The sequence below is a fragment of the Pleurodeles waltl genome, chromosome 4_2 (assembly GCF_031143425.1).
Source record: "Pleurodeles waltl isolate 20211129_DDA chromosome 4_2, aPleWal1.hap1.20221129, whole genome shotgun sequence".
Lineage (NCBI taxonomy): Eukaryota > Metazoa > Chordata > Amphibia > Caudata > Salamandridae > Pleurodeles > Pleurodeles waltl.
The window spans coordinates 1,025,603,746-1,025,620,811 of NC_090443.1; the positions used below are offsets into that span (position 1 = coordinate 1,025,603,746).

Here is a 17,066-nt window from a genome sequence, read left to right on the forward strand (position 1 = left end):
GAATGGTACTTGAAAGACCTTCCCAGCAATCATTCCTTTACATGTACTCACTAACTCTGTGATCACGGATCAATTTGTGTGGTGTATTATTAATCCAAAGGTGCAACAGGTAATGTTAAACAAGAACCCTGATTTCCCACATGCTCTCATGATAGGATTGGTTGCTGAACACACTGCAGGGAGGTTTAGGGAAATGGAAGATGGTGGTGAAATGATATGGCGGGGTTGTTGAGTGAGCAGAATTCACAATGTTGTAGTCGACCCCTAGAAATATATGAGGAAAAGAAAGAGGAATATAACAAGAGTCAAAAAGGTGATGAAGGAGAAAAGATGTTGAGTGCTGGGGACAATTAAATTGTTTACAATGTGGTAATCCTGGTCATGAGCCCACTGATAGCAGGTGCTATCTATATAAATCACCATGTCAGAAATTTGAGAAGAAAATGCATTATGCCAGAGAGTGTAGGGAAGTCAAAGTGCAAAATGTGTTCATGGAAGAGGCGGAAGAAGAAATGGGGAAGTTTGTGTTGCAAATGAACAAGTGCAGTGAACTGTGCACGAGAAGGATTAACAGAGCCTGACTAAGATGGGACTTTTGATGGCATAGAGGTGATCGTGCACACTTGAGTTTCTCATACCCTTTACTTGGGGAAAGAATGTTTAGAAGAGACTATAGTGAGATGAGGTAGAATTGGAGCAAGCAGACATTAACCCTGGAGGATATGGTAAAACACGCATAGGCTTAAACGGAATTACTATGATGGAAATACCTATCGAGCATTGAGTTATGGTGCTATATCACGAAATATTTACAGACAACTTAATGGGGTGGTGTCATTAGCAATATTTGGAGAGTACCTTAGTCTGCAATGCCAGTGAACATCTGATCTTAGTGCCAAGACCCATGATGGAATAGGTATTTGGGCCAAGTTCTCTAGGGTGTCTTGAGGAAAATTAAGTATGGTCCTGATTCATCTGTGAAAGCAGCAGAGGGGCAGATTTAAGAGCCCCTTGCGCCCCCTTAGTGGTGTCTTAGCATCATTTTTTTCATGCTAAGGCGGCGCTAAGGTGGCCTTTTCCCTGCGCCATATTTACAAAGTGGCAGAATGCATGTGACGCTAGTGTAGCAAATAACCACAATAGCTTAAAAAATGCTGACGCTATTGTTCTAACTACCACCATGGTGCATCATATCTTAAATACGGTGCACACGTGATGGCGTTAGTGGGGCGCAAGAAAAGCGGTGCTGCCTTGGATGCAGCGCCACTCTTCTTAAATTCGTCCCACAGTGCCATAAGCCCTTGCCCGGAGGATGCACTTCCAAACAGAAATGGAAATAGAAATCTGTCATCCATACCATCATTGTGTGGCACATTTGTTCTGGTTCTTAGTTGGCGTGATGCAAAGTCCTCTGTTCTGAAAGAGAGATATCTTTACTGTCTTCATGAATCCAGGTGATCTTGGACAGTTCCTTGATTTTATCATGCAGCAAGACAAAAGGGTTTGATACCCAGGTACACCTGGCTTTGGCTTTAGACCCATGCATGTTGGATTTGGGTCTTCAGGCTGGATATACACACAAAGGTCTTACTGATCCTTCATGAGATAAATCATGAGCTTTAGACCCATGCATGTTGCATTTGGGTCTTCAGACTGGAAATACACACAAAGGTCTTACTGATCCTTTATGAGATAAATCATGAGCTCCTGAGTAAGGTCCAGACCTGCACGATATTCTTTTAGGATCATCTATTTATGGGGTCCATCGCTTTGGCTATTGAGAAGTCAATAAATACTCCTAGTATGGCTACAATGGAGGCACTGAGGCAAATTAGGGGTGGGCGAGATTGCATAGTATTGTTCCTATAATGCAGTAATTTCCACAAAAGTTATGCAAGTTACATAAAATGCATTACACGGCTCACCTGTAAGACAGGTGTATTGCAGGGCACACTTTGCATAAACAATTGACATGAGATGCTGGTGGGACACCTGTTCAAGTAATAAATATCTGTCGATCTCAGCGCCCATCAGTTCCTGAAAGACATTTTCTTCCCAAACCAGTCTTGCTACGAAAAGTATGTGAAAAGGGTGAACCCATCAGCATAAAAGCATTATATTGAGTACATAAAATTACAAAAAATGTCAATTACACTTGGGTTGGTGGCGTAGTAAAACGTTTGCAGTGTGCAAGTAAAAAACAAAAAAAAACAAAAAATAGGAGTGGAACTCACCAGCTTCATTGATCCCTTGATTTCAGCAGTTATTGATAGCATCCCAGACACAATAAACTGCAAGAGAGTGAGGGTAGTTAGTTACAAGTCACTATATTCAGACAGTCATGAACCAACATAGGATGATACCACCCCTCATCATGACACCAAATAGATAGGTAGCCAACCCATTTGGTCAAAGTTCCCACTTCTTTTGACTTAAATCCTTACCGACTATGACCTAAGTGGCTACAACCAACCCCTCCCTTATGACCATAAGTTTAGAAATTTAGGCCCATATTTATACTTTTGCATTTGCGTCATTTTTGGACGCAAAAGTGGCGCAAACGTACAAAATACAATTGACGCAAATGGAGCACTAAAAAAGTATAAATATGGGCCTTAGTCCTGACATCAACAATTCACAAAATTCTTGATATGTAAAAGTTTCAAGCTAGAGTCACAAATATGAATATCAATCCTCTTGAAAGTATTTAATGGAAGGTGTTTTTTGATAGAATTTCCTTTGTTTTGCATGAATAAATCAGCTGGCATCCTTAGATGATAACCACCAATGGTCTGTCATTGACAAAGATAATTACTTAATTCCAGAAACAAGAGTCGGTCCATACCAAAATGTCTTTTGGAAACTGTCTCTTTCCATAGCAAGGATCAAGATACACTGTTCAGTACATTTACTTGAAATAAATATTTTGAAGTCTATGAATAAAACGAATTGATTTCATGCTTGAAATGTTTTCATCATCAATAACTTTATTTGGTATTTCCTACCATAAAAGTGGCAAAACAATACAATACACGTACATCACATAAAAGGCTCGACAGAGGACCTCAGTACCCATAAATAAGCCACACAGTTAAAAGGTAAAATAGACTTTGTGCAAGTAAAACATAAACTAGTACAATGAGACCTCCACAAACCTCAAGCGATATATATCTATCATACATATCTTAAAAAGGTGTCAAAAAGTAAATGCTGGCATAGGATAAACCTAATAAGAAAAAGTAAATGCTGGCTTAGGATAAACCGAATAAGACACAAAGTAGATGAAAAATATATACTAAAAAGACGTACATAATATGAGCAAGAATTCTGAATCATAAAATGATCAGAAAACAAGACTAGAAGAAAATTTGCCAAAGTGGAAACATTATGCAGCAGCCTCCGAAAGATCATTCCATTGTTTTACATGTAGTGGCCCAGCTCCAGTGAAGAAATTTAGAGACTGAATGCACAACCTTTTGCAGGGATACAGTTGAAGGAGCCGTATGGCAACCTAAAGCTGTCTACAGCCAAGCTGTTTACACAATGGTATAATCCAAACTTTCCGGGGGCGAGCATCGGCAGGGCAAAAAAAGATAAAATGAGACAAAGGCCCTCATTACAACATTGGTGGGCACCGTGCGGCCGCCAATGCAGCCGCACTCCCGCGGTGGCCATTTCGACATCCCCGCTGGGCCTGCAGGCGGAAAAGCGAGTTTCCGCCCGCCGGCCCAGCGGGGATCTCAGCCGCAACATGTGTTGCGGCGGTGCGACGGGTGCAGTTGCACCCTTCGCACTTTTCACTGTCTACTATGCAGACAGTGAAAAGCTTCATGGGGCTGTGCCAGGGGGCCCTGTGACTCCCCTTGCCGCCAGCCTTTTCATGGCGTTTCCTACCGCCATGAAAAGGCTGGCGGGAGGGGGACTCATAATCCCGTCGGCAGCGCTGCAAGCAGCGCTGCCCTGGAGGATTAAATCCACCAGGACCAACCTGGTGGAAAACCACCGGTCCCGGTGGGGCGACCGCGGCACTTCCGCTGCGGTCGTAATTCCAAGAATTGCACCGCCAGCCTGTTGACGGTGCAATCGTCGAAACAGCTCTGGCGGTCAAAGACCGCCAGGGTTCTAAATACCCCCAAAGTTTCCTTTGTTACATGTGGAGTGTTTGAGGGTTTCACTTTACTAGTAAAGACAAGAGGGGTAAGCTACCACAGTGGAATTTCAATTAAAGATGCTTTGCAGCTGGGATGGTAATGTGATCTAAAAAGGGCTCAAATTCAGGTTCAAGTTTAAAATCTAAAAAAGTGGAAATAAGAGACTTTGCAAACACATTGCTCATACCCAAAATGCGTTGTTGAGGTTGGCCTTAGACAGGTAGATCATAGATGCGGAGGAGGACCAGTAGTTCTCTAGGCCAAGCTGGAATAATAGCTTTTTCACCTGGGGCAGCCACTTGATTTTACCAGAGCTATCCAATGTACTCCAGGGCTCCACGGTACACCTCTAAGTCTTGGGAATGGTTTAGCCTTCTCCAGTATGGAGGCGGTCTAAGTTAGGCCTTGTGTATCATCGAGTCAATGGCCATATCCCATCTTAAAGGTATTAATGGGGTATTCTTTGGAAGGGTAGTTAGAGATCTCAGGAATGCATTCCCAGCCACACCAAGCATGGTATGGTTTGAGTTGCCCGATAGTTAAACCCATGTGGAGCCTTGACCTTGGCCCTATAGACCTAGAGCACAGGCGAGATGAGTCTATTTCCGGAGGACTTATAACATCTTATAATAGCAGCAGAATAGTTAGTTAAGCTCAAGCTGTTCTTCTGGACCCGGGGGCAGCCATGATAAAGATTTATTTATCCTAATTCCTAAGTAATCAAACTCGCTGATTCTATCCAGCAGGCTGTTCCTCAGCATTATTGAACCCCGGAAAGAACTGTAGAGGCTAATCGCCATGAACTTTGTCTTGGAGTTTATCATGAGGCCCTTTTCGACACAAAATGCTTCAAAGTTATTCACCAGACAATGAAGGCCTGTAGGGGCCTTTGAAATTATGACGGTGTCATTGGCAAATAATAAAAGGAGAGTCTTAATACCTCCCAATTGAGGGGCATCGTTTAGATCAACCTCCACAAACTATACCGCCCCATTTAAATATAGAGAAAGTAGGTTGTGGGCTAGGACACACCCTTGTTGAACACCTCTCTGGATGTCATCTGGTCAGTCACCCTGGCCCCAACTCACTTGGACATGCATATCCTGGTGGAGGCGAACCAAGACATCCACAATCCATCTCAAGGCGCACAGTCAAAATCAGACTTCAAGTCTACAAAGACGAGATATAAATGTGCCCTCTGAATGACCACTGCTATCCAATAAATTAATAGGAGCCTGAAGACTTGGTCAGTTGTACTGATCCCTCACCTAGACCATGCCTGCAGAGGGAAAAGGACCTGATGTTCGACAATCCAGGATTCAAGCTTGCCCTAAATTTGTCTTGCAAAGACCTTTTGGGCTACATCTATAAGGCTAATCGGCCTATAATTTAGGGGGAATACCGCCGGCCCTTTTTGAAAATGGGCACAATTTCTGCAGCCTTCCAGCTCGCAGGAAGGCTTGCTCCTCCAAAAAGTAGTTTGATGGTTTATTAAAATATCGAACCCAGCCTCAATGTTGGCAAAAAAATTTAATCACCAGGGACAACATCAGAAACGGCAGCCTTTTTCACTGCAATAGCTTTTGTTGCACTGATTGTATTCCTCAGGTCTGTCGTAAGAGGCTCAGTGGGGGTGAGGGATCTCTCCCCTACAGCTGTGCAATGCCATCAGTAGCAGTCCTCCATGGAAGCCAATAGAGGTCTGAAAAATGTGAATGCTATGCCTCAGGTGTGATGGAATTGGCCAAATTTCCTAGTAAAATTTAGCACGGCTGCTTCATAGATATTTTCCCATAATTCAGACTCCCAATGCTTATGTGCTCTAGCTTGATTCAATTTGAATTTGGTTCTTTTAGTTCGTATCACTGAGGTATTACCAGGGTGTGTGGCTAGCCGACAATGGCGAGAGTCGCACAGAGTGGAGCTCACGCTGATGAACCCCCATCTGGCTCCATCCTGCCACCCAATTCCAAGCCTGCGGACAGCATCATCCCACTGAGTCCCCCAAGATACCCCGGCACCCCACCTGTCGGCCTGGGAGTATCCGACAGGGCACAGGGGGAAACATCTGCGTACGATGGGAGGAAAAGCGGCACGGCCTGAAGATGGCGGATACAGGCCGCACTGCCCGGCTCCTGGTGCAGCCACGGTATTGAACCGCTAGAGCCCCTTGCTGGAACACCAGACCGGGATGGCAGACAAGCGAGCACTGCAAGGAGCATGTGAGACCACCCTGAGAACAGAGGTGAGGAAGGAGGCGCAAACCTGCTTTATAACGGCACCGTCCCGCGGCTGTCGCTGCCCAGTTTGCAGGCCTGAACGCGACATGCAGGGGGGAAAAGGTGGCATTCCTCTGTGGCCCAGACCATCAACCTACAACACGGTGAGGTGGACAAGGTAGCGGAGCACTAAGGGATGTTCCTCCTTCACCCCCCCCACTAACTTTGACGACCCGGTGTGTTTCTGCCTGGGGGTAACTTGCGGGCCACGGTCAGGGGAGGGGACGCTGCACTGCCCGGCATACCCTTTCCAATACAAATGGAGACCTCATCCGCATTAACATAGGCCCCACAATTGAAAGCATTAACCACTGGGCCTTCTTGATATCTCTTATCCACCAGGACATATACATTTACCGACTATGAAATGCAGCCGCCCCCCCCTTTTTTCATCCTGGACATGGGAGAGGTACTAGAGGCCAAGATGGACACCCTGGTCTGTGACATGGGAACACTGCGTGATGAACACCACCGCCTGGCAGAACGGGCCACCACTGCTGAAAAAGACTTGCATGGTCTGTCCCCAGAACTGACAGCGGCAACGGAACGCTTGACCACTCTAGAGTTGAAAGTTCACCTATTAGAAACAAGAGTGGAAAACGCCGAAAATAGGTTGTGGCGTAATAACATACATGTGGTGGGCCTCCCCGAGTGTGCCAAGTGAACTAACCTGGTCGAATACCTGGACAACTAGCTCCATTAAACAGTGGCTCCAGACGGTCTTTCCTCCTTTTTTGTGCTGCAAAGAGTGCACAGGGTGCTGGCGAGCCCTCTGGCCCCTGGCTGACGCCATGCCCACATCCAATAGCTTCCAAGCTGCTGTTCTGTAAAGACCGCAACCACATTCTTAGGCGAGAAAGAGAGGCGATTTCAAGGTGAACAACAGCACTGTTAGAATTTTCCCTGACTTTACGTGCGAAGTGCAAAGGCAACGCTAGTCGCTTGCAAGGTCTGGAAAATTCCTTTGTGGTGCCCACCTCAGGTGAATGAGTAGCTAGAGGTGAAAATCTATTAACGCAAGTTATAATAGGAGACAATGGCACAGGTATATTCTCAGGAATGCATGATGATTTAAACAAATGGAAGGTGAGACATTAGTTAGATCTTCCACACCTGTGGTAATAGAGGCTGGGTCTTCCTGTGTCAAGGATACTTTACTCTGTTGTTTCTGTAAAAAAACAGCAGGGGCTTTCTTGAGGGCTTGGTTACTCCCAGATGCAGAAGTGCTGATTCCTCCCAGGAGAGTTTCTACTTCCTTTATATCTTTGTCTTTGAGGGTGGTGCTCTCAACCAGGGCATCTGGAGGATGGAGAGAAGCTGATTTGTGGTGTTTGAACCTTTTGCCCTGCAGAGTGTCAGTAGCCTTTTGATTCCCCATAGCAGAAGAATAGATAGTCTACCAAACTCCTAGCTAAGTGATGCTAAGGACTACCAGGAGGAGGTTGTGAGTAAATAGGTGACACAAAAGAGCGCAAGGCTGACCAGGTCAATAAACACAAACACAACACTATTAATCGAAGAAAGTGTAAACTATTAACTCCTACCCCGTGAGGGCAGAACGGAGCATCGCGATGGAGAGCCAATGGGGCGGCCTTGCCCTGCCTCTTCCTGTCACTGACGGGCGCAGGATGGGTCTGCCCTTGTCCCGGGCTTTGCCCGTGCTCGGCCTGTGCAGTGGGGAAGTCAGCAGCGCTTTGATCTTCCCTTGCAGGCTCACGGTGGTTTTGTCTAGTGGCTGTTTTGACTCTAAGGTAGCACAGATGGTCAATATGCCTGCTGCAAAGAACATGCATCATGCAGAGAACAGTATTTTATGTGCATAGCACAGTGGGTCACTGCTTGTGTCAAACAGATTCTTCTGTTACTGTGCAGTTCATAAATTACAGTCGTAATCCCTACATTGAGCTATGAACTGCTATTAAAGAGCTGCATGCAAACTGCATAGCACAAATTAGAAAGGTGTTGTTCCCAGTGTTTCATTTTCCTTAAGCTGCTAAAAAAGGCTTGCTTGCGAAGAAAAACATTATCAATAAAGTCAACGCTAACCACTGTGTTTTGATCTGAATGCCGAGTTTGTGCTTCTCCAGACCAAGCATTCTTAGAAAATGCCTTTCAGTATGGATGATGTGAATCCTACACCTTATAGTCCCCTCTAAAGTGCTCCAACACCCTACACTGGTATGCAAGGTGCCATAAAAGAAATGAATTACATGTTACAGAGAGGCTAGGGAGAGAGGAGAGGCCCTTATGGTTTTACTAACTTCCCCAACCACATATTTATGTGAAAAAGCTTTCTCAGATCTTATGTACCTAAAAAATCAAAACAGAAATCGCTTGTGAAATGTAGAATGTAACCTGAAGAGTCAACTTTTCTCAATAAAACCAAACATTGAAAAATTAGTCCCCGAGATGCAGCACCAACCTTCTCATTAAAATGTTTTGATTTTTGCATATTTTTTCAATATAACATAATTATATCTTTAGTAATTCTAGTATTTTTTTGGTGTGCACCTATTTGTGTATTTTTGCAAATTACTGTTTTAATGTTTGAAATTTAAATCGTACAAATTGCTTGGGGGTCCCTGGCTTTCAGTAATGATTCATGGGGTTCCTCAGGAGTCTAAAGGTTGGGAACCATTGCCCTAATGTAATTTGGACTGCCATTTTGATGAGTTGATTTTTAAAATGTCCCCCCAGTCACCCTACTGTGGGTCTAAATTTGAGACCAGACATGCCAAGACATCATATGGATCCAGGAATCAGAAGTCTAGGATCTGAATAGCATCTCAGGACTGTTGATCATTAGCTACATTCTCACTTATAAGCAGCACTAAAGAGAACTTAAAGAATACTTTTAGGGCAGGGAGACTAGAACTTTGATCCTACAAAGGTGCCATTTTCATATAGTAAAGGCCACAGCCTTCAAACAGCAAAAACTGCTATCTGTGTTCATGTACCTGAAAAAACCTTTGGCATCTTATAATCAAAGGCTAACACAAGCAACAGTGGAATATTGTGCTTGAGCAGAGAAAGATGATCATTGTCTTACGACAGCGCAAACCACAAATTAGAGCATGGAATGTTGAGAGCTCCATTGAAGAAATTGGAGTGTTCGGGGCTTCTAATGGCTGATAAAGGCCTGGAGCATCAATATTCTAATGTTTGTCGTTCACAGCAACAGCTGTGAACAAAGGCCTCAAGGACCAGAGCGGATTTCAGCCTCCTCGGGCTCTTTGAGGCCTTTGTTTTAGTAATTAGAACATTCTGCCCTGATGGACCTTTAGCGCTGTAGCAGGCATTTAATGGCCGGTATAGCCCACTATGGCGGGCTATAGAGCTATATTGGAGTCATCTGCATTCAATATGTTTAACGTAGAACGTGTTCCTTGATAAACAATGGAGAAGTATCACATTCACCCAGGAGAGTAATGTACACAAGATCTACACTGTGGGAGGAGGGTGGATGCAGTGGAGGTGGCCACGTGCATGCACTCAGAGCTTGAGACTGGATGTGTGGTTGAGCTTGTAATGTAGCCTGTGGGCTAATGTCGCAGCCATCTTGATGTAGGTAACAGAGGAAAGGCATGGTGCTTTACGATGCTGTACGTGCCAGCTCTGTGACGAGCCAGGCTGCTGCACCTTCACATCTGTTCATTGAATAACAATCGTGCTTACTAATTTCAGTGGGTTTATTTAATTCTTGCATCTACAGTAATGAGTTTCGCATACTATGTTTGTTTCATAGAGTTTTCGGGACAGTAGTCCATTTTGGGGATGAATCTATCTTTTTATGTTTTACTGACAGAAAGAAGGGAAAACGTCCAGGAACAGTGACTCCGGAATAACGATTACGTTGTTAATGCAAGCGGAACCACGCTTGCCTAAACAACAACTCCCCTTTTCTCTTCCTTAACCACACGTGCTGGACAACGCACATGTTTGGTTAAGGCAAAGAAAAAGGGAGAGTGCATCGGGAGGACGCGGTCAGGTAAGTGGGGATGGGGCAGGGTTGGTGGTAGTTTTTAGGGGTGGGGTGGATTAAGGTCTTGGGGTGGGGGGTTGGGGTAGTTTGTTATTTAGGGGCGGGGTGGGGGGATCGGGGTAGTTCTGGATTTTTTGGGGCGATGATTGGGGAAGTTCTTTTTTTAGGGTGCAGGGTGGTGGATCCGGGTAGTTCTGTTTTAAGGGGCGCGGTGGGGGGGTCGCTGTAGTTTTGTTTTGGGGGTGGGAGGTTGGGGTACTTTTGTTTTTGGGGTTGGTGGGTGGGGTAGTTAGGTTTTTAGGGTGGCGGGATTGGGGTAGCTAGGTTTTTGGGGGTGAGTGGATGGGGGTAGTATTTGTTTTAGGGGTAGGGTGGGGAGGTCGATTGTTTTTAGGGCTCGTGGCGGAGGTCTGTGAAGGGTTTAGGGCTCAGGGTGGGTAGGAGGTAGCCGGGGTAGTTTTGTTTTAGGGGTGGGGGATGGGTAGTTTTAGTATTAGGGGTGGGGTACTTCTGGGCCTTAGGGCAGGTGGGGGGGGTCGCATGCTAGAACCACGCATGACGTTCCCACACATGCCTTTACTAGGCATGCTTTTACAACAAAAAATTGTTGTAAAGGCATGCATGGTAAAGGCATTCATGGTAACAATGCAGTCGTTCTGACCGCGTTGTTCAGGCATGTGTGGTTGCAGCATTCGTTGTTTCATCATACATTCTTTTTTTAAACAAAAATGGACTATTGTTAAGGCAACTACAGGATAGCATTCCAGGAGCATCTCCCTCAGGATTATCAGAATCTTCTCTTAGCAAGTAGCTTCCAGGAAGCCACCGGTTCACAGAAACCATCCTTGCCAGACACAAACCTTACTCTTTCTAGAGACTGAATAAGGGAACTGTTGTTCTCACTTTTCGGCCAAATCATTGTATCAGGAATAAAAGGATCTGCAGGTGAATATACATGTTGACAGCCATGTTCAAGGAAAATGTGTGTCAGATCCAGTTCTAAAACTTGATTAAATGAGTTCTTAGTCAAAATCCTGATTTATCACCAATGGCATCTTTCCACCCATTCCTACACCAGTTACTATACTCAACACTCCCACTTTCCCTACAGATTGATGTAGGAACATTGTGAAACAGGCTTTGTGAGCAACCCAGTCCTGATAAAGCCTTCTGATGAAGGGCTGTTTCTCTAAGTGAACTCCCTGTATGTTTTCACCTTCCTTAATCCACACAGGCAAAGCCACAAAGGCATTCCTCAGTATCATGAGACCAACAGGCGGATCTCTCATCCAGCATTTCGGTGTGTGTGGCTCAAAAGTTTCATTGATGAAAATAATCGTGCATGAAAAATACCTATTGTAAGGTTTTTGGCCTTGCTGAAGCAAGGATAATACCTAGCATCTTCCAGCTTTTTTGTCCTTTCTAGACTTTTCCTCCTTCCGCCCGGGCTGGGAAACTTTGAAACTTTGAACTCTTGCATTACAGATAACACATTTTTAAAATATAGTTGTGGCGTTTAGGTAAAGTTATCTATGTGCCACAATATTCACATTCATCACTGCCATCGAAACCCATATTATGGATGGCATATGGGAGAACTATATATTGAAACTGTTATCCTGCAATCCAACCTTCTGAGTGACAAAAACATATTTTAGAAACCTCTGATCATAAATGTAATCACACAGGGAAGTTTGGACTCCAGGTATTAATACATAATTCATGGGACCCTGCAATCCCTGTTTAAAAACCCATCTCTGATTTCTTTTAATATGTGGCTTGTGATGCATCAAGTCACCTATTTTAAAGAAATGAACTAAAATGTGATAACTTGTAACAGAATGTCTACTGCCACAGGCAACAGCCAAAGGGAAAGACAGGCCAGGTCATGGAGCATAATTAAAGCAGCTTTTTAAAGAACAAAAAACAAACAAAGCTTTTCTTTCTTCTGGTCTGGTCTAGCTGTACAGTGGCAAGCAGAAATTATATATTTTTTGCACTCCTTAGGTAATTATAGAATGTTAGAATCATTCTACATGCTTCTATACATTCCAAGATACTGCATCTTTTTTTTAAAAAACCCGACTTCTTTGAACTGATTCTAATATCGTCTTGAAACAAATATCTAACCACATTTTTTGTGTGTTTAATTTTGCCATAGATATTTGTAAGGAAATGCCTCCTTGGCATGGTTGCCCCCTGACTTTTTGCCTTTGCTGATGCTATGTTTACAATTGAAAGTGTGCTGAGGTCTGCTAACCAGGCCCCAGCACCAGTGTTCTTTCCCTAACCTGTACTTTTGTATCCACAATTGGCAGACCCTGGCATCCAGATAAGTCCCTTGTAACTGGTACTTCTAGTACCAAGGGCCCTGATGCCAAGGAAGGTCTCTAAGGGCTGCAGCATGTCTTATGCCACCCTGGAGACCTCTCACTCAGCACAGACACACTGCTTGCCAGCTTGTGTGTGCTAGTGAGGACAAAACGAGTAAGTCGACATGGCACTCCCCTCAGGGTGCCATGCCAGCCTCTCACTGCCTATGCAGTATAGGTAAGACACCCCTCTAGCAGGCCGTACAGCCCTAAGGCAGGGTGCACTATACCATAGGTGAGGGTACCAGTGCATGAGCATGGTACCCCTACAGTGTCTAAACAAAACCTTAGACATTGTAAGTGCAGGGTAGCCATAAGAGTATATGGTCTGGGAGTTTGTCAAACACGAACTCCACAGCACCATAATGGCTACACTGAAAACTGGGAAGTTTGGTATCAAACTTCTCAGCACAATAAATGCACACTGATGCCAGTGTACATTTTATTGCAAAATACACACCAGAGGGCACCTTAGAGGTGCCCCCTGAAACTTAACCGACTGTCTGTGTAGGCTGACTAGTTCCAGCAGCCTGCCACACTAGAGACATGTTGCTGGCCCCATGGGGAGAGTGCCTTTGTCACTCTGAGGCCAGTAACAAAGCCTGCACTGGGTGGAGATGCTAACACCTCCCCCAGGCAGGAGCTGTAACACCTGGCGGTGAGCCTCAAAGGCTCACCCCTTTGTCACAGCCCAGCAGGGCACTCCAGCTTAGTGGAGTTGCCCGCCCCCTCCGGCCACGGCCCCCACTTTTGGCGGCAAGGCTGGAGGGAACAAAGAAAGCAACAAGGAGGAGTCACTGGCCAGTCAGGACAGCCCCTAAGGTGTCTTGAGCTGAGGTGACTCTAACTTTTAGAAATCCTCCATCTTGCAGATGGAGGATTCCCCCAATAGGGTAAGGATTGTGACCCCCTCCCCTTGGGAGGAGGCACAAAGAGGGTGTACCCACCCTCAGGGCTAGTAGCCATTGGCTACTAACCCCCCAGACCTAAACACGCCCTTAAATTTAGTATTTAAGGGCTACCCTGAACCCTAGAAAATTAGATTCCTGCAACAACAAGAAGAAGGACTGCCCAGCTGAAAACCCCTGCAGAGGAAGACCAGAAGACAACAACTGCCTTGGCTCCAGAAACTCACCGGCCTGTCTCCTGCCTTCCAAAGAACTCTGCTCCAGCGACGCCTTCCAAAGGGACCAGCGACCTCTGAATCCTCTGAGGACTGCCCTGCTTCGACGACGACAAGAAACTCCCGAGGACAGCGGACCTGCTCCAAAAAGACTGCAACTTTGTTTCAAGAAGCAGCTTTAAAGAACCCTGCAACTCCCCGCAAGAAGCGTGAGACTTGCAACACTGCACCCGGTGACCCCGACTCGGCTGGTGGAGAACCAACACCTCAGGGAGGACCCCCGGACTACTCTACGACTGTGAGTACCAAAACCTGTCCCCCCTGAGCCCCCACAGCGGCGCCTGCAGAGGGAATCCCGAGGCTTCCCCTGACCGCGACTCTCTGAAACCTAAGTCCCGACGCCTGGAAAAGACCCTGCACCCGCAGCCCCCAGGACCGGAAGGACCGGACTTTCACTGCAGAAGTGACCCCCAGGAGTCCCTCTCCCTTGCCCAAGTGGAGGTTTCCCCGAGGAAGCCCCCCCTTGCCTGCCTGCAGCGCTGAAGAGATCCCTTGATCTCTCATTGACTTACATTGCGAACCCGACGCTTGTTCTAACACTGCACCCGGCCGCCCCCGCGCCGCTGAGGGTGAAATTTCTGTGTGGGCTTGTGTCCCCCCCGGTGCCCTACAAAACCCCCCTGGTCTGCCCTCCGAAGACGTGGGTACTTACCTGCAAGCAGACCGGAACCGGGGCACCCCCTTCTCTCCATTATAGCCTATGCGTTTTGGGCACCACTTTGAACTCTGCACCTGACCGGCCCTGAGCTGCTGGTGTGGTAACTTTGGGGTTGCTCTGAACCCCCAACGGTGGGCTACCTTGGACTAAGAACTGAACCCTGTAAGTATCTTACTTACCTGGTAAAACTAACAAAAACTTACCTCCCCCAGGAACTGTGAAAATTGCACGGTGTCCACTTTTAAAATAGCTATTTGTGAATAACTTGAAAAGTATACATGCAATTGAAATGATTCAAAGTTCCTAATGTACTTACCTGCAATACCTTTCAAACAAGATATTACATGTTAAATTTGAACCTGTGGTTCTTAAAATAAACTAAGAAAAGATATTTTTCTATAACAAAACCTATTGGCTGGATTTGTCTCTGAGTGTGTGTACCTCATTTATTGTCTATGTGTATGTACAACAAATGCTTAACACTACTCCTTGGATAAGCCTACTGCTCGACCACACTACCACAAAATAGAGCATTAGTATTATCTATTTTTACCACTATTTTACCTCTAAGGGGAACCCTTGGACTCTGTGCATGCTATTCCTTACTTTGAAATAGCACATACAGAGCCAACTTCCTACAATATTCTATTTTTTTATTCTTCATGTTTGCAAACATGCTCTCTGTTTCATATGGAATAGGTCCACATAAAGGACTTCAGTGGTTTGTGGGAAGGGTGATGATGTGACCATGTAGTATAAGGAATAAAGTACTCCCTGTCGTACATTGTAAGGCTATTTCATGTCACCTCAAAGTTCCATAACCTTACAAGAAACTTGGCCTTCCACCTCATTCCTCCTCAAACGTAAGTGGTCCAAAAATGTTATATATTAAAGTAGATGGATTTCTGTAGAGATTATCCCCTTTGCTCTTTACAATAACTCATGTGTCATTCCTCACCTCCAACGCACACCCTTTTCCGTTGTTCCTTTACCTTCTATAGTATGCACCTGCTCTTTCCACTCTACTTGTTTGACTTATTTTCAGGGGAAACCCTCTTTTTCTTCACCCCTCACATACCGCTGCATACCGTTTACTATCCCTGCTACTGCAAAGGCTCCCCTTGCAAGTTACTTGCAATTTTATTTTCGTCCTGTCCACTTCCCTACACTCTTTCTCTTCCAGATGGAGAACCAAGTGTCTCATGACTGCCGCATTCAGTAAGCATGAAGCTTCAGTTCCTGTACCTCTTCACTCTCACTCATACCTGTGTGTCATTTACTTTTCCCTCTCACACTTGTGTTTTTGTAAAAAGTGAAAAATGGTCTGGAGAATCACTTAAATAAATCACAATTTTTTTGTTGACTTTTTGATTATTTAGCTCATTGTCCAATACTCTCTTCTCCTGCTGCTTTTTGTTTCTAGTTTTTGATTCTCAAGCTCTTTACCCCTCCACCCACTCCCCCTCTCTTCTCTTTGCACTGACTCTATGGCTCCATCTTCTAGAAAGTTGATGGGACTAAGGGGCTCATTCCGAGCCCGGCGGGTGGCGGGCGCCGCCCGCCGGGTGGAAACTGCCCAAAGACCGCACCGCGGTCAAATGACCGCAGGGGTCATTTTGACTTTCCCGCTGGGCCGGTGGGCGATCTCCAGAAGATCGCCCGCCGGCCCAGTGGGAAAGCCCCTGCAACGAGGAAGCCGGCTCCGAATGGAGCCGGCGGAGTTGCAGGGGTGCAACGGGTGCAGTAGCACCCGTCGCGATTTTCACTGTCTGCATAGCAGACAGTGAAAATCATGGTGGGGCCCCCAGGGGCCCCACGACACCCGTTCCCGCCATCCTGTTACAGGCTGGCAGGAAGGGGGTCAGAATCCCCATGGCGGCGCTGCAAGCAGCGCCGCCATGGAGGATTCCCTGGGCCAGGGGAAAACCGGCAGGAAACCGCCGGTTCCCCTTTTCTGACCGCGTCAGAATAGCCCTGGAAGCACCGCCAGCCTGTTGGCGGTGCTTCCTTTGCCCTCCACCCTGGCGGTTTCAAACCGCCAGGGTCGGAATGAGGGCCTAAAACACTAGTGTGTTAGGCGTAGGTCCAGTTTGTGACTGGGTGGAGCTGCTCTTATGTTCAAACTGTTCCTCCTTTAACTCAGAAGGGGTCTCCGAGGCTTCCAATGTCTTCCTGAGCTCGAGGCCCCCAGATGTGACTTGTGTTTACCATTGTTATGAAATAAAATCAAAGCATAACCAGCAACATTATTAACTGTGCCAACAACTGCTGGGGTCAGGAGAAAGCTGAAATCTACCTCATTCTGCAAATTAATGCACCAATGTTTGCAGGCATTCATTGCTTTTTTTTGGAGTAAACAGGGAACAGGGTGAATCAATTCAGAATGTAAAGATTAACATATTTACTGTAACTAAATTCAGTTTCCAAGGAGTTCAGCCTCT

General features: G+C 45.8%; 1 protein-coding gene across 1 annotated transcript in view; it reads right to left on the reverse strand.

Moving 5' to 3' along the window:
• The window catches only part of LOC138293617 (membrane-spanning 4-domains subfamily A member 15-like), a 95,644-nt gene that overhangs the window by 15,445 nt on the left and 63,133 nt on the right, over window positions 1-17,066 (reverse strand). The window contains exon 3 of the mRNA XM_069232893.1: window positions 2,235-2,291. Coding sequence (XP_069088994.1) covers window positions 2,235-2,291 — 57 coding nt within the window. The remainder of the gene's footprint in view (window positions 1-2,234; window positions 2,292-17,066) is intronic.